Source organism: Xiphophorus hellerii, chromosome 14 (genome assembly GCF_003331165.1).
Source record: "Xiphophorus hellerii strain 12219 chromosome 14, Xiphophorus_hellerii-4.1, whole genome shotgun sequence".
NCBI classification, from domain to species: Eukaryota; Metazoa; Chordata; class Actinopteri; order Cyprinodontiformes; family Poeciliidae; genus Xiphophorus; species Xiphophorus hellerii.
In genome coordinates this window covers 21,984,985-22,003,647 of record NC_045685.1, presented here as the reverse complement: position 1 = coordinate 22,003,647, position 18,663 = coordinate 21,984,985, and the positions used below count along the sequence as shown (strand labels likewise).

The following is an 18,663-nucleotide window of genomic DNA, read 5'->3' as shown; positions in this document are numbered from 1 at the left end:
GTTGCTTTTTTAAGTAAAAGTATAAAACTTTTACTTCAGAACTATCTCCGTCTTTATCTTGTAAAATGGCAACAAAACACACTGAGGTTTATAGTTGCAACGTGTAAAAATGTGAAAAGTTCACGGCTGTTTGAAACACGCTGAGATGCAGTGAGGTTGTTTTTTATATAGGAAATCAATCAACAGCTGAGAAAACAGCAGAAACTGATAGATTAAAATGAACTTGTTCTCTTTTCAGTAGATAAAACTCGTCTTCTTCTGTCTTTGCTCTCCTCTTCCTCTTAACTTTCATTTCTTGGTGTTTCTCTCAACCTCCACCCCTTCACCGACTTCCTGCTCCCCACACTGATCACTCCCACACTCATGCACTCCACCAGCCTGCTGCATGAAAGAAAAGCTTTCAGTTTAACAAACTGCGCTCGCTGCACACAGACCACGACAAAGGTGAGTCGCTCCTCGCTCTATTGTCGCTGTGGGATGGTAAACCACCGTAAACCAACATCTCCGCTTCATCTTCAGGCTTATGTGAAACTTTTAAGCAATTTCAGAGCCATAATGTTAATCTAGGTCTTTCAAACTAACTGAAATGTTCATAATATTTGATTGAATGTAACCGACATAAAGAGGCTCCTCTGACTGATCAAAATCTTTTTTTAATTGAACATTTACATAAAAAGTGAAAAAAAAATCCTCAAAATTTGTATTTCCTCTTATTAAACTTCATAAGAATGGCTTACGTTTTTTAAATCTAAGAGGAGGATGATGATGATGTGTGCGATTTAAAAGGAAGGCCGGAAAACTGAGTCGGGCATTAAAAATCACCAGAAGTTTCTGACTTTAAATCACCAACATTGAGCCAATAGGGTGGTTTCAAATATTTATGTTAATTAACTGTTTTGCAACAATTCTCTTTAATATGGACATGAATTAAGATTATTCCAGCAAATTAGAATAGAGTTGCCAATCAGGCAAAAGAAAATAGAGATATATTACGTTCAATGATGTTTTTTTAGACTTTTGAAAAATAAATGACAAAATTCATACAGCATGAAATGTTTTTTGTTATAACCAGAAGAATATGTGTAACGGTGATAACATTTTGTTCAAATGTGAAAATTATATCGTTATAACATGAAAAATATAATGTGAGGACAAAGTTTTCATGTTAAACCGCGTCACTTGGACGGGAGCGCAACACTTCCGCGTGAAATCAAGGAGTCGAACTGGAAATATTTTGGCTCAATAGAAGCTTAAATTCAATGAACTAGAGCCGGATAAAACATTTTTACAGAGAAAAACACCAGAATAGAGCCAAATCAAAGTGCTGCCGCTACATTAATCAAACAATCCAAAGCTTACGATAAGATGAAGGACCGGAAACCTGAGTCATGATCGTCGAGTCATGATTTTTCCTTACATCTATCATCCCTAGCAAATTGTTTGCATCTCTTAGCGTTGTATTTTTTATCATTATTACGTCCTCCCATTACTGTTACAGAAAAAAGATCAGTTTTGAAGAGCGACCATGTTTTGGTAGGGCTGTAATTGTGTCTTGCTCCAATTTCATTCTGTATAGTTTCGTTTCACGATATTGTCTCCATTTCCTCTAAAAAATAGGCCTTCACAAAAAAGATGATTTATTTACTGCCAGATGGGCTCTGTTTACTGATTAGGTAACATTTGAAGCCATTTATATCAAGGTAAAGCAGAGTTAATTAAAAATTTGCAGCACTATTTCAGACTTGCATTCACAAAAATGAAAAAAAAAATATACATAATTTTTCTTCTGCTTCACAAATGTTTAATTCTTTGTGTTGGTCCATCACATAAAATCTCAAGAAAATACATTGAGGTTTATTATGTGAAAAAAAGAAAAACTTAAAGGGAGCGTAAATAGTTCTAAAAAGAAAACAATTATAAAATAAAACAGCTCTAAAAATATATTATGCTTATATACATGATATAAAACATTATTTTATTTGATAAAATTTTTTAGAAACATTTTCAGTGAATGTCTTTTGAGAGAACATTAACTCATGATAAAATAGGAGTAATTCTGAAGCTAATGCTAGGTTACAATTTCTGGTAAACAACATTATATGAGTCATGCTAACGTATGCTAACCCATGTTAGCTTAGCTGCTGCACCAAGAACAAAATGTACAAAACATTTTCACTTTAAGAATGAACAGTTGGATGATTGTGAATTATTCTTTATCTACATGTTGTCAGACATTCTCAGTAAAAAACAAAAAAGGGCCAGACAGTTTTCAGTTTTCATGCTAACGTTCAGCTGCTAGCGGTTGATGACATCGTTTCCAATGTCTAAAAATGAAACTTAAGTCTCTGATTTTCTCCACAACACTAAACACATACAGCCTGAGTAATGTTTTATTTATCATAACATGGTGCTTGGGAGCCTATTTTAAGCTATTTAATGTTATCAGGACATTTTGTGCTAAAATAGGTAAATTTTAATTATTTGATGACTTTAGGCCAGCTTCCAGACTCAGGAAGTGAATTGTCAAGTGCAGCACTTCTCTGTTAAACCTTGACAAACGTAGGTGATGTGAAGACGCTTCTTTATGATAAATACTACAGTAGGTACGTTGTGGTTTTCAGACTCTTATTTTCCCCTCAGAAGAATTAGCATAACAGTTGCCACAGTAACATAAAGAGGAAATAACAGTGGACATCGTACTAAACAGATCTGACTTATTGCACATTTTCATCTGAATACCAAGCAAACAACACATATTTACAGTTGGATATCCAAAAAACATGCGTGGCTTCCTGTACCTCGTCACTTTCTACTGAAATAGGCACCAGGCGTCACAAATGAGCATAAAATAAAAATGGATTGTTAATGAAAAGCAATGTTTATATTATATAGAGGCTTCCAGAAGTATTCCATCTACTTAATAATAAAGAAGATACATGGAAATGTTTTGTGCATTGTAAAATTATCTCTACACATAACCCTGAACACTTTATTGTTGGTAACACATGGTGGGGGCAGCATCATGCCATGAAGGTGCTTTTTCTTTAATGGGAAAAGAGGCAGGTCTGGGTTTAAGAGACTTTCTGGTTGACTATGTGACGGAAAGCAAATACTCAACCTACATGGAACATGGCGGTGGCAGCGTCATCCTGTGGGGATGCAAAGCAAACCTGAAGAAAAGTCGTTAGAGGCTGAAAGAAACCTGAGACTGAGGCAGCCCAAAAATACAGACACAATTTGTTAAATTTGGCAAAATTTGTAAATTTAACTTGCTGGCAGGCCACAAAATTCATTAAATTAAAAATGCTAAAATTAGTTTAGTGTAATTTTTTTTTACCTCCTCAAAAAATAGCATTTTTATCAAAGTCTGTACATCATTACATATTCTTGATTTGCGGTTGTCAGGGACCAAAACAAAATCATGGGACAGAAATATAGAAAAAAAACCAATGAAAATGTTGGTGATATGGCAAGTTCATCATTTAATGTGTATTTAATCTTTTGTGAATTAAATTCTGAAATTAAATGTAGGTCGACCTTCTGCCTAAAATAAAGCAGTGAGTCAGTAACAACAAATAAATGGATTGAGGTGGATATTTTTGAATTTCATATCTTTTCACCTGCTTGAGTATCAATGTGGCTGTTGGCAGAGTAACCAACAAATTTTACTCAAGTAAGAGTAAAGAAGTATTTGGTAAAAGGTTTACTCGAATACTGAATAACTGATCAAATTAGCAATGATTTAATATTTAAAAATTACATCATCAGACAGAGCAAAATGTAAAGTTAAGTGGAAATTTTGGTATTTTAAGGACTAAAATGACAATAATTCATATAAGTAACAAAAAACAATTAATCAGGCAATTTTTCCCCCCCAAATAAGTTTATTTCAAACTGCAGATGTGTGTCTCTGTCTGGTGAATTTTTGGTAAAAACATGTTTGTTTTTCATTCAGTGGGTAAAAAATCCAGAACTTTTACTGAAGTAAGAGTAGAAATACTTCATAATAAAATTACTCAAGTACATGTAAAAATTCTCTGAAAAGTACACATTTTTCAAAAAAGTTACTAAAGTAACTGTAACTGAGTAACTGTAACTAGTAACTACCTAACTCTGGCTGCTGGTCACTGTGTTTATGTTGTGGTTAGAGACGCTGGTTAAATCCCGTCTGTTTCTGTGTCATGTTCTTGTTTTCGGCAGAGCAACTCGCCTCGTCAATGATGATTTAAAGCCTCGTAGAGCAGCGCCTTGTTCTCTTCACCCTCACCGTTGTTCACACAGGAAGTGAGGAAATGTTTGCTTTCATGGTTTTACTCAGCCACCTGTTAGCTTGAAAAATAACAGGATCGGCAACCCAGATGCTGTGGTGGTGGTGTGAGGGCAACTCCAGGAAGCTGAGCTGTCTTTTTCAGATTGCTGTTCTGGCTTATTGTCGTCTCCCACAGACTTGCGAACCTCTCTTCCTCTGGTTGTAATTTAGATTTTAAAGATTTCTGTTCATCTTTGTGGTTCCCAGATGGAGTTTGCTTGCAGCCATGTTGTATGTAACTGGGGCCCAGATGGAACGGGTGAGTAGCAATGGGCAACATGGACTTAGAAATATATCACAATATTTTATAGGACTATTGTGATAAACAGAATGATGATAAACTATGTATTACTTCATTTTATCTGACAGACAAATTCTAGTCATCTTGAAAAAAGTGATTTGTATCACTAAGCTGCACATAGATTCTTTATTTAACTGTATTTTCCAAATTTACTGATATTTATTGATGCCTTTGTGCAAAAAAAAAAACAGAAGAAAAACGATTGATCTAAATTCTTACAAGAAATTGTATCACAATAAATGATAAACGATCTGATAAATGCCCATCCCAGACCAGTCCATTCCCTCAAACATGAGGAATGTTTTATCAGAACCAAGATTCAAACAAAAGTTTATGTCTTCAAACCTTTAGCAAGTTTTAAATAACTCAGACCAAACACTTTAAAGTTGACACAACTGTTTGTTCTGTTGAATTCATCAAAGCTTTACATATTTTGTTTTTTAATTTACACAATAATTTTCTCTCTAACAGCAGGTAATTCTCAGTTTGGACCCGACTATGAAAACAGTACGATTCTACAAACAGGTAACTTTCTCACACACTTCAGCAAAACCTCAACATTTTCCAAGTCCAGTGCTTCTTAACAGTTGTTTTTCTCTCTCAAGTGAACGTTTTTATTCTCCTGAGTATTGCAGTGAGATAACAGGAAAGCATATTAAAGAGGAAACCTCCATGCCTATGTGTGTGTGTATGTGTGTGTGTGTGGGCATGCCTGCAAAAGCAAGAGAAGAGAGACTGTAAAGCTATGCAGGTTGCAACTCAACAAGTGGAAAGTCCGTGATGTCAGAGTAATTTTGATGCATGTGGAAAAAGTCAGGCAAAATGTGTTTAAACAAGAAAGAAATTAAGACGGAAACCAGAAAATACCAAAATAAACAAGAAATAATTTAACAATGTAACAAAAATGCAATAAAAATACACTGTAAAAAGCTAAGATGTAGTTGCAGTGTTAAAAAACATGAGAAGGAAACAGAAAGAGTTCAAAGTTCAAAGTGACATTGTAAGAAACAAGTTAAAAATACATTGTAAAAAACCTAAGAAAAAGAAAAGTTGGCATTATAATAAACAGGACACACCTGACTTGTGTGTAAGAATGAATCCTCCATCTTCTCCACACTGGACACTGGAATCCACTTCAACCAAAGTTTTGAAATCGTGAAAAATTTCTCCAATTGAAGTGATCAGAAGTTGTCAAGACTTTCTAAACGAGTGGATTTCTGATCCTGTAAGCTCTCACTGCAGTGGGAAAACAATCTCACACCAGTAATTCATGGACTCCAAAGCCGCCGTACCTCTTCAACACGCTGCCAAAAAGACAGATGGTCTCCAGCTTTCTCACCATTTAAAAAATACGTGAAAATAACATGACATGACCACCTGATATATAATGTTAGAAACAGAAGAAATCTTACAATGTACCAAGTTGTACACACTGGAAACGCTGACTGCACTTAACTGTCATGCAAACTGCTGCTTTTTTTCATATTTGCACAACATGAGAACAAATTTACGATCCTCAAGAGAAGAATCTGCGGGATTTACGCATGAAATCTGCCATATCATGGTGTCTCTGTAGTGACAAGATTGTTTTTCTACATAATAAATTTTAAAAATAAGCCGTTTAATCTATTTTTGATGCATATCTAACACTTGATGCTTCTTGTTTCATCAGGTCCACTTCCTCCGCCGCTGCCTCCACGCCGCCTGAGAAAACCTCGGCCCACTTCCCTTCCCAATATGCCTTTTATCCCCTCCCAACTTCCTGTCACTCCTTTCTCTCTCCCTCCTCCGGTTCCTCCCAGACGTAAGTGACCCTCGATCAAACTCTTAAAGATTAAATCTGTATGAAATGTAATTACTTTTCCTACTGATTTCTTCTGCTTCTTCCAGTTGATTTGCTGGAAGAAGAAAATCATTTTAAGGTCAACATCAACGTCATCTCACTTGGTCTTGGAAAACTGGCTGACATGAGCCAAGGTCAGGACACACACACACACACTTCAAATTTCATAATTTTCCCATTAGTTTATTGTATTTTTGTTTTGCAGATGCAGGTCTGGAGACCTTCCAGAGACCAGTGATTTGTGATAAATGCAGTGCTGCATTGTCATGTCTCAGCTCAGTATGGAAGAAGGTAAATATTTCATGCCAATGTAACCAGGTTTTAGTTTTATTTCTCCAGTTAAAGACCATCCGTCCCGTAAGAACACAAAATGGCATTTTAAGTTGCTGCTCTGTTTTGCAGTTGTGGGTATGCGAGTTCTGTGGACATGAAAACGGTGTAGACGAAAGTTTGGCCCAAGTGTGCATCGGTCAGCGTGCGGGTGTGCGCACCGACGACCTTTACCTGCCGAGCATGAGCGAAGACGACTACCAGAACCTGGAGGACACGATGGTTGTTTTCTGTGTGGACATTTCTGGCAGCATGACGGTCACAACAAAGGTGTGTGTAAAACAAAAAAACTTAAACGAGATGTTTTATGCAAAATTCAAATTATGCATGTTTGTATGCTTCCATTTGATTATCCACTGCCTCTAAAAACAGCACAAGAGCCAAGTGCTTAAAAAAACCCCATGCAGATGGTTTCTGGCAATAAGTTTTTTGGTGTCTGGAAAATGAGTAGTTTCAAAAACCTCCGGAATGTAACGTCACAAATCAGCAGGCACTGCACCGTTCCCTAGCAACCCCAGTAAAACCCAGCCTGTTACCTAGCAACCCCAGTGAAGCCTGGCATGTTTGGTCAGCTGGTTTTACCGCTGTATGCGCTGTACAACGTACAAGTGTTTTGTTGTTGACTAAACATCCATAAACCACTTGCTGAAAAGAGACTAAAATCTTATTATCTAAGAAAAAACTGCAAAAACTGTAATGAACATGTTTTTTATCACCTGTGGACTATGTTCATGGAAGTGCAAATTGTTTTTTGCTGGTAAACTAAATGTCAAACTCTGTGCAAATTTTGACATTTTCATGAAAATTTATTTAGCTCTGCAATATTTTTGCCTAATTAGCTGGAATTTTGTATGGATTACAATTTGGTACAACTTCATCACAGCCCCACGTTTGGGTGTAAAACCATCTCACTTAGACACACGGCCAAGCCGGTGGCAAGTCAGGAGCTAGAACAGAGGAGCGTTGTCACCATAAAAATTTCCAAAAACACAGATAAAAAGTTACTAGATTTATCACTAGTTAGTTTTTTTTAAATAAAATAAAAAGTCACTGGAGGAGTCAGAAAAGTTTATAAAAATAACAACGTGGATAAGTTGACCTCACCAGACCCCGCTTGACCCCCTCTGCTAACCCCCATACTTGGCCACGCCCCTCAGTGTCAATTTTTTCAAAATTTGTCAGTTACACTTTCACAGAAATGTTAGATATACTTTAAAATACAATCCACCTTTCTGCTATGTCTTTATTTACTAGCTGAACTTCAACCAACTGAATTTAGGAACGACTTGAGAGCAAACATCTAAAAGATTTGCACGTTCAGCATCTCCAATAAAAAAAATTTTAAACGATCTGTAGAAATACCAAGAACACAAACCACAACTGATAAAAAATCTGGTGTTTTAGCTCTGATAACAACAGACTAAACGGCAGTACGTGTCACTGATGAGAAGTACTTGAAGCACAGATGTCACTCTCACAACAAAGATTCAGCTTTCACAACAGATACGATCTCTGCTTTCGGTTTCACAAACACGTCTCCATTAGATTCAATCAGAACGCCCTATTTGGCTTTTTGTTGCTCTCTTCTGAAGTCTTCTTGTGTGGTTAAATTAATAACTTCTGAAAGGGCATTGTAAGCATACCTCCATGTTTCATGCATTTGCAAGATGGACGTTTTGTTGTTTTACGTAAAAAGAGAAAGAGCCGCAAGTAGAAACATCTACATAAGTTTGACTTCATTAAACCACAAAAAGATCACAGTCTCACGTACAATCACTTCTCTATGATTTCTCTTTAGGTGACTTCAGACAGCGGCTCAACGCTTCACATATCCAGATTAGAGGTGAAACATTAATTTGTTGTTGATGATTGAATTAAAATTTAAGTTTAATAATAAATTAAACCCTGTGTGAAATCTATTCATTGTGGATTACTTGGTGAATTGTTGTTATCCAACAGGGAATCCAGGATGCTCTTCAGAGGACGCTAACGTTCACGCTGCAGCGGACGCCGCGCCGTAGGGTGGCCCTCGTCACCTTTAATGATGAGGTAGAACTGATGTGCCGGTCATGTTTGAGCCAGATCGTTCATATGAGTTTTAGGCTGCATCCACACCAATCCTGTTTAGTCTGTTATTTAAACTGTAGTTTGTTTGTCTAAAAAGTCCAGTTCGTTTGAGTAGGTCTGAATTCGTAATCAAACTCTGGTCTGCCCTCAAACCTCGGTCTCGGGTCAGTTGAAGTGAACTCTGGTCTGGTGCGGTTTGAATGCATATGTGAACACAAGCAGGCTGGAGACTGCTCCAAACACAGGGCATTCTGGGTAAATAAAGCCAAAATAAACATGTGAGTCTAGCGCTACAGCAAAAAATGGATTGTGGGGGGTTTTTTTAACCAGAGATGAAAGAAAAATCCTATAACTGCTAAAATCTGATGCTACTCAATTTTTGTTTATATTTTGTGAAAAAGAAAGTTGCACTGGTTTTCTTCTGAGGTTTTTGTGTCGTTTCCTTCAGTGGTTCAGTGGAACTGTTTTTTGATATTACTTGACATTTAATTTCTGTATTTCAGATATTTTTTCTGCTTTTTCTTTAATAATTGGATTTCTTGGATGCCTCTGTCATATAACTAGGTCCTTTTGCAATAAGCCGTTTGTTGACTCAGAATATGCGGTCAATAAAGTTCAAAGTCAAATAAAACCTTTGAAAATGAAGCATTTAAAGATAAAATGTGATTTTGTTAGGTTAAGTTTTCTGCTGCCTGTCCTTCAGGTTGTTATCTACGGGGATGGTACTCGGGCTCCGCTCACCATCAAGGACTGGGCGTTGGTTGACGACGAACACATCTGGAAACAGGCTTTGGGCTACAGTGTCCCTCACTGCATCGCTGAGACATACCAACATCTCACCCAGAGAGTCAAAGAGTAAGAAATTCAGTCAAAAAAGTAAACAGATACAACTTATTGTCCACTATAAATTTAAATGGTGTATAAACACAGAAACACTACTAGTGTTTTACATTTTCATATCTTCCAGGTTAAGGGAAAATGGAGCAACAGCTCTTGGTCCGGCAGCATTAGCTTCAGTAGCTTTAGCATCAAAATACCCCGGCTCCAAGGTGAGTGAGGAGTAACTCCTACCAATGTTGACATTTCTAAAAACTGAGAATTCCCTGAAAATCAGCCAAAAACATAAAATAATAAATCCCCCAGCAGGGGGCAGTCATAAACTCTTTTTACTGCCCCCTTTTAAAGGGGCAGTATCATTTAAAATTTACTTTTTTACAAATTTCCATTGTGTTATAATGTTATTCCCACATCAAAACATACCTTGATTTTTTTATATACGTTTGAGAAGTCCTTTAATCTCCATGGAAACCATTTAGGTGTGCTAAACGCCTGGATGGACCTAGCTCCTGTTACACGAGCTACTTCTCAGTGAAACACTGGTAAAAAACGTCATTAAAGGCTTAATAATGGAGCAATGTTGTAATAACTTCCTGAAGGCAGAGTTTTAGAAAGAGGAGTTTCTTAAAGAGACAGAGGCCCAATTTCAAGTGAAATTTTATATTTGATATACATAGAATTTTAATAATTACTGAAGATAACATAGATACCTCATTATTGGTATAAAACGGCACTATGAGCCTGGAAAATACATAATACTGCCCCTTTAAAACAAAACATACATAAGCCAGATCCTATGCTAAAAATAAAAGTACTCTTATATGTAATTTTATCTGAGAAGTTGTGTGTTTTATTCAGTTGTTTGCAGCCCTGAGCAGTTGTGTCACGACTTTATTTCAATGTGTGTTGCAGGTCATTTTGTGCACTGACGGCAGAGCCAACATCGGACTCGGTGACATGGAGCAAGCTCAGTCCTCTTACGCAGAGGCTTCATATTTCTACAGAAAACTGGCTCTGCAGGCGGTAGAGAAAGGGTCAGGAGACAAACACACACACTAACCTCCCCTATGAACTCCACGCTAAAATGTTTTTGTTGAATTCTTAAGGATAAATAAATAAACAATTTCTTGTTTTTTCAGAGTCATAATCTCAGTAATGTCCTTTAAAGGGACAGACTGCTGCTTGGCTGACATTGGGAGACTGGCTGATGTGACTGGAGGAAGGGTGAGACACAAAATTAAGCACATTTAACTGGTTAACTGGTTATTTTGGCACAAAGACACACATATGAATTTATTAAAATGTCTAAAAAAGAACAAAGTACCGCTGCTTTACATGTAAACTACAGGACGCTGGTCAGGCAGTGGTTAGGCCTATTTACTTAGCATGATGGCAATTTTGCAAATGTCTACCAAAGGTTAACTGAAACTATTGTTGTATAGGTGTGTTCTAATTTTTGTTTGTGAATGCTCTGGTGTTTTTTGGTGTGAGCTGTAAGCACTTTTACTCAAAATATATTATATGGCAGTCACAAACACAGAAAATATGGTATAAATATTTTTTGTATTCTAGTTTTGAACAATGCTTGAAAGCATGGAGGTCAGGCATCACAGCAGCAACATAAAAGCCTGCTGAAAGAGAAAATATTATCCTTATTGTCACTCAATTACAAGAAAAGGTAAAAAATATATAAAATGTGATCATAAGTTGATGACAAAGAAGCTTTATACTTTAAATATTGAAATACTACCCGACTGGTGGCGTGACCTTTTTTGTTTTATCCAGAGTTTTCACCCGTTGTTTTTTATTTTTAAGCATTTATGAGGCACGGTGGCAAAACATTAAACTGCTGCTGCCTCAGGTACTCAGCAGGTCGTTGCTAGGTAACCAAAGACTGAGTGAGTTGCTAGGTAACCAAAGATTGAGTGAGTTAGTCCATGTTTCTAACCAGTAGAGAAAGCTGTGACAGGTTGAGCGGATAAAGCCTTTAATCTGCCTACATTCCCCAGAATGCTTTGCAGTTCTGGATCTGAGTTCTGTGAATACTGAACATTTTGTCAGACCTATTATCTATTGATATAGATTACGTTTCTATTGTGATATAAATTATTGATTTATTGTCCAGCCCTAACATAGCTCATACACAATTTGACAGATTGCTGCCAGACATTAAATCGAAAATCACATTTTACAATATTCAAAATTATAACATAGTTAGACTCTTATTTTGAAGACATTGAGTTTTATTTTGAAAGTCTATACCCATAGCATTTTTTAAAGCATTAACCTATTTTAAAAACTACTGTCAAGAAACTGGTTCCTCAATTGCAGAGGAGCTCTGATTTATACAGTGTAATTTAGCAGCAAAAGTTCACTTTTAAATCAAAAATGTTGCTTATTTCCTCAATATATGATTTTTGATTAACTGCAATTAATAAATTACAATTAACTCGATTAAAAATTTTAATCGAGTCCCACCATTGATCACAACACATCCAGAGACCATAAACCCTACACTGCCATTGTGAAGACTTCATAAAAAATACATTTTAAAGTCTTAAATGTTTTGTACCCCTCAGGTGAACATTGTTAGCATCGGCACCATGGCGACAGAGATCCAGTCCATTTCTGAAGACAACGTGTTAGCAACAGGTGTAACTGCAACCCTGCTGGCTCCTGATGGAGTGTGAGTGTCGAAAATAAAATTTCAAGAGGGAATCTGAAACTAAATTATCAATCTCAGCTTGGTATTGATATAATCAATATTTTGGACCAATCCGTTCACCTCTATTTCTTGATAGTTGGTCAAAATGTTATGGCTGATTGGTGTATTGATATATGAAATAGTTCTAACAACTAAAACATTTCTTCTCCCTGTAGATATTTCCCATATGAGGACGAGAACAATCACAAACTGGTGAGAGAGATCGGAAACATAACAAAGGGACTGGAGATCACCTTCCAGTTTGCTGTGAAACCAGATTATATGGAATGTGAGTTCGTCAGAAATAAAACATTCTAGCGCAGAAACAAAAAGAATATCTCCAAGTTGTGTTTTGCTAAGAGATGTTGTTTGGTTACAAGATTGTCTCCAGAGGAACACGCTTCCATTCCAGCTGCAGCTCAGCTTCAAGACCAGAGACCAGCAAAAAGTCACTCGCATCATTACTGAACAACGGCCAGTTACCACCAGCAGGTTAAAAACAAAACCACAGCTTATTCCCAGTATCACCCAATACACCAAACTGGTTTGTGTTTTAGATTCTTTGGTATTGACTTCAATTGGTCGGTTTTGTCTAAAGTCAGATTCTCCTGGGAAGGCTCAACATAGCGGTGCTGGCCGTCCACTGCGCTCAGCTCTGCGCCGGTTTAACCATGGAGGGACGCGTGACCGAAGCACAGAGGCAGCTAGCAGCTCAACAAGACCTGCTTCATCACATCAGGTACTACCAACACTGCCAGACAGGAAGTAGTGAGGAAACTACTTCCTCTCTGACATCTGAGCATGATCCCTTTCCATCAAAACCATTGAATCTCGCTGAATGTTTTCACATCAATCCATCAAATTTTGAATTTTACCAAGTGCTGTTATTACAAATCTCACTACATGTTTACCAGACATCTGATAGTCTGGTAGACTTGGTTCAATTAGGGACCAAAGTTGCAACATTTGTTACGTTTCCAGCGGCTAATACTATGATTGCAACTTATTATTATTATTTTTATCAGTTCCAACCATGTTCAGAACTGAAGAAGCCTTTTGAATTTGAGGTGAAACGTCTTCAAGAAAAAAGAGAAGAAGAAGAAGAAGAGAACTTAGAATCCCATCAGAATGCTTAATCCATTCATTTTAAAACGCTAAAGTTAGGTTATAAGATTTGGTTAATTTTAATTGTTTGGTTTAAGTGTGTATTGATTATTTTCTCTCTCTCTCTCTGTCTGCACTGTAGTAGGTTGAGGCCAATCCAAAAGGAAGAGAGTATCTATGGTAACTGGATGGAAACCATGACGACAATTTGTGGCAACATGAAAGCAGATTCTAAGGTGCCTTTGCATTTACCATAACACCAGCCAACACTTTTAGTTTTAGCCATAATAAAAAAATAAAGTTAAACTGTGAAGAGAAAACATGCCAAACATGTTAAGTTTGACTGATTGAGACATTAAGTGCTGTGGGATTTAAGGCAACATTACTGCAGTGGCTAGTGGCACCTGATAGCATGTTGATTAAAAGATTCTTTGCAACAAAAAACAAATGTTTTACAATCTTGCAGTGTAAACATCCCATAAATGTACATTTGTTCCCTTATTTTGGAGCAGTCTCTGTCGGACGAAGCAGCGGAGGTGGTGTACCAGATGAAGAGAGCCAGAAGCATCAAGAGCAACTACACGGCTCCCGTCCAGAAAAAGACTTTAGTACGGAAAAAGGTCATGGAATCAGTTTAAAAAAAGCTGATTCTACAGAAAGAGAAACATACAATTTAAATTCATGAACGGCTTAGTATTATTTGTCTATGTTCTACCTGTGCAAAAGCTGCCATTTTAACATAAAGCCAAAACTATTTTTGTATTTTATTTTCATAGTTTTATACTGATGTTCAAGAATGTGATATTTAGATAACAAATTTGGGTTGAATTCAATCCGAAATGGATCATGTTCTCTGGATAAATCAGAGCAGAGCCATTAAGCCAAGTGCTATATTTCTGTTTTATAGAAAATTCATATATAATGTCTCTATGTTTCATGTCAAATAAAGACTTTTATGTTTTATTGCAAAATAAAATCATGTCTCCATCTATTTCTTCTCATTTTTTGTACTTACATCAAATTACCTTATTTGATTTAAGGCCCTATTTCAACTATTCTGGATATTTTACAAAATAGAGATTTTCTGCTAAGTTAAGCTTCAGTGGAATCAGTGGAAATATTTTTTTAATGGCGTTGAAAGTGGAGATGAATAAAAACTGAGTTTGTGGTGTCGTATATGTGGGTTGTACGAAGAATAATGAAAATATTGCACTCTCTGCACACGCCCACTCAGGCCTTTGCTGCTAGAAACCACAAAAACAAAGCAGGTTTTAATCAGCTTTGTTTTTTGTCCACATCTGCCCACATTGTCCTCTTCTCTGTCTCTAGTAAGCTTCAAATGTAAGCTGAAGAGTAAACGGCGACAAAAACATCCCAACTAGAATTATTTAGAAAGAAAATATTGATCAAGACTAGCAAAGCAACGCCCTATGGTAAAGATCTGGTTTCTCTCTCATTACTTTGAGAGAGAAACATTCATCTACCTTGACTCTGAGTAGCCGTTAGCTCCAGTCTCACCGAACGTTAGCTTGACTGAGTAACTGTCAACATCTTTGAGTGGGTGTCAGCTTGAATCTTAGTAGTTGTGAGCTTAAATTTCTAGATTCAAGCTACTTGTAAGTAATTGTTAGCTTGAATTAAGTAGCTGTTAGCTTGGATGTAAGTTCAAGCTAACTCAGATTGAACTTATCTGTTAGCTTGAATCAAGTAGCTTTTATACATGTATTTACTTATAGTCAGTGTAATGCTTTAGAATGGTCTTAAACCAATACTCTAAATATCAATGTTAGACCTTTAAAATGCTTAATTATGTCCAATTTTTTCAGACTAGGTCTAAAATCATATTTAGTAATATCTTAATTGTCTAGTTTTCCAAATGAATTGCTTTTTCACACTTTCTTATTTTAGCAACAAGCATGTTTATCCTTCAGTAACTGACTTATTCCACACATAAGATATAAAAACAGATAAATCAATGAAATAAAAGCAATTTAAAATCCACCAGTTTCTAACATTATGGTAATGTGTCAATTCAACAAGGTTTGGCTTGAATTTGGGATTTTCTTTATTGTCTAAAACCCACAATCAGTAACTCTAATAAAGCTTATTGTATACTAAAGGAAGGCTATGAAGTATGATTAGTATAAAGGCAATGTCTATTATATTCATAAACACTGAGCTTTATTAGATAGAACAATCCACAAAAAATGTACAAAGCTAAAGTCAGGTAATTTTAATAATTATGATCTAATGCTTTCAAACATTTTATTTTGAAAACATTAACCAACACTGCTTAGAAAAATGTACAGCTAAATTCAACTCAGTTTAATTTTTTTAAACTGCTTTGCAGTTAAAACTCTTCTACTTTATTCCCTCTGAACTCACTTTGGTCTGATAATATAGGTATATTAAAGAGTTACGTGAAGTAAATCAGATATGCCATAGATACGGTAGAAAAATCTTCAGCTTGTTTTTGCTGCCAACAAGTGGCGGAAAAAATGAACTGCAGTTTGCTGATTCATTGAACTCATTACATGATGCAGCGTTAGCAGATGGAGTGATCAGACCGGTTCTGGTTGAAAACAGCCGGTCTCCCAGAACACAGACTCACTTATCAGCAACCTGAACGGCTGATCTGAAGATAATTACATATTTTTACATTTACCCACAGTCCATTTATTCTGAATGAGTCACTGTCAAACAATGAACTTGTTACTCTCAAGTTCATTGAGTGTAACAACAGAGCCCGGGCACGTAGTCTGGGCTCTGTTGTTTTAGCTCACTCTGTTTCCAAGTCCGCTTCTCTTCAAAACTCTTCACCTCACCTCTGATCTGCCTTCATTTGGGTCCAACAAAACACCAACCATGACACATGTTTTTTGTTTGTTAAATTAAAAATACATGACCTATTTTATTGCAAATAATTTCTTTTAATTACGCATCATTAAACGAAACCTGGGATTTTAAAGTAACAATAAAGTCTGTACAAATGGACTGATAACTCATTTTCAGTCCTGCAGGTTTATCTTGTTTAGAAAAAACAATCAGAAACAAAAACATCATACAGTGCCCTAGATTTTTCAGCTGATGTTTTCTCTGCCCTAGATTTTATGTTTATAGTCAGAAAAGAAAGTGGATATGGGTCAACTTCAAAAAAGTCCTGCATTATTTAGTCATGTTTACTGAATATGTGCACTCAAGTCTGCTTTGAGTGAAACTCACTGGATGTTTGTAGTCCTATTTGGTACTAAATTAAACAGATAAAATATTCATAAAAGAGGAATATTTTGTGTTTTAGATAAAAAAAAAATTTTTTAGTTTTGAACCTTTAAAAATTGAACTAAAAGTTTTCATCTGCCCCTTGAGTGTTTTTGCATTTTGGCACTATTCAACCACAAACTTCATTATCACATCACTCCAAACACACCAATCAGCAGCAAAACATGGCGGTGGCAGTGTCATGCTCTGGGGTGCTATTCTTCATCGGGAAAGGGGATCTGATCAAAGGTTTTTGTACGATAGAAGAAGCTAACGAACAATCCTGGAAGAGGATAAACCTTCCAGCAGAACCACAGTAAACATACAGCCAGAACTCAAATGAAAAAAAAATCTAACAATATTAGAATGGTCAAGTCAAAGCCTGGATATACATTCAACTGAGAATCTGTGACAAGAGTTGAGAAGTAAAGTTCAAATATGTCATTCATACAGTCTGACTGGACTAGAGCTATATTACAAAAAAGGAAGGGCAACTCTGAAGAGTGGGAAACTGTTACACGGAAAGCGTGAGCAGCAACTAATCAGAAACAGAATCAGGAAAACATTGGTACAGCTTGTCTGAGAGACGTTCCATGATGCGTGAAGATGTCACGTCCTCACCTAAAAGCAGAGTCAGCTGTGGGAAACATTACAAATCCACATGCCCTTAGACAAACAACTAAAAAAACAACGAGACAAAGAGAAGTGGTGAGCACATGATGATCTCTGTAGGAGAGGTTTTGTAACGATGGTGATCTCTCAGAGTCTGGCACAAACAGGTCAAAACATGAAAATTCTAGTTTTTATTAAAAGGCTGAGCTTTAGTCAGTAACTTTGGTTTAATTAAACATCACCAGTTAACTCCAGAGCTCCAGATTTGAAACTAAACACAGTCCAGTGTAAAGACGAAGTTGAATAAAAACTGACTGCTGAACGACCCCACAGCTGGACCATATGGAGGTCGCCATTTTGTCAGCTGCACGATTAAAACTAAAACACAAGATGTCAAAGCTGCGGCGGATGAGGGCTCCCACAAAACATCTGGATTTAGGCAAGCTCCCTCGTTTCATACGGCATTATACACAATACATGACAAACAAACAAACAAAAGTTACCGGTTTATGATTTACTGTTTACTATATTAGCAGGAGCTAACACTATTAGCACGAGCTAAGCGATATTAAATCAACTAATGTGACAATGCAGCATCTATAAATCTTTGCAACACACTTTTCCAATGTATCTGAGAAAATATTTTGATCACGAAGCTTACCGTTAACAGCTTGATTTGGAAACCGAAGCTCTTTTCAATCTTACGAACTCCTTTCCGGTTGGCATTTCCAAGCAGCAGCCGCTCAAACAGTTGCATTTCCGGCCGACTTTTTTCTTCATTAGTTCAGTCCACCTCATTTTTATTTCTTCTTGATATTTCTCTATTCGCTCTGGTTCAAATTGAAGAAGCTGAATGTTACTTACTGCGCAAAAATTACGGTTCTGTTCTACGTGGACGGAACTAGCGCTGATGCACCTAGCATACATCATCTACCCAGGATGCATTGCACCGTAAACAACACGGCTACGTCCGTGTGAAAATATTTTATTTAAATTTATTAAGAAAACTAAACAGCCTGCAATTTTTTTATTGTGTTATTTTTACATATGAAATAAATATTTTGTAAATAAAGTATATTGTTGCATTCCTTTTAAAGTTTTTCCTATGAAAACAATATAAGATGGCGTTAATGCACTCTCACTGCGAAATATTATACTTCTCAAACAAAACAAAAAATTAAAAATAAAATAAATACAATTTGGACAATCCAAAGAAATACTGTGAAACTATATTATGGTCAGATCGCAGATCGGAACATCAAAGAGTGAGCTTTCCCACATCACAAGGTACTGGTAAG

The 18,663-nt window shown here is 36.4% G+C and overlaps 1 protein-coding gene across 2 annotated transcripts; it reads left to right on the top strand.

Moving 5' to 3' along the window:
- The first annotated feature begins 348 nt into the window (after positions 1-348).
- LOC116733359 (circularly permutated Ras protein 1) lies at positions 349-14,486 on the top strand. 2 transcript variants are annotated; one of them, XM_032584176.1, is made up of 20 exons: positions 378-444; positions 4,201-4,284; positions 4,517-4,568; positions 5,082-5,135; positions 6,283-6,414; positions 6,501-6,587; positions 6,659-6,744; positions 6,856-7,053; positions 8,582-8,626; positions 8,743-8,832; positions 9,554-9,705; positions 9,818-9,899; positions 10,600-10,721; positions 10,827-10,911; positions 12,267-12,373; positions 12,568-12,680; positions 12,772-12,883; positions 12,990-13,130; positions 13,638-13,731; positions 14,008-14,486. In XM_032584176.1, exons 3-20 carry the CDS (start codon positions 4,517-4,519, stop codon positions 14,131-14,133), a joined length of 1,878 nt encoding a protein of 625 aa, XP_032440067.1. In that variant the 5' UTR covers positions 378-444; positions 4,201-4,284; the 3' UTR covers positions 14,134-14,486. The 2 variants fall into 2 exon arrangements, with proteins under 2 accessions (XP_032440066.1, XP_032440067.1); XM_032584175.1 differs by lacking the exon at positions 4,201-4,284 and having other exon boundaries at positions 349-444.
- The last annotated feature ends 4,177 nt before the right edge of the window (positions 14,487-18,663 follow it).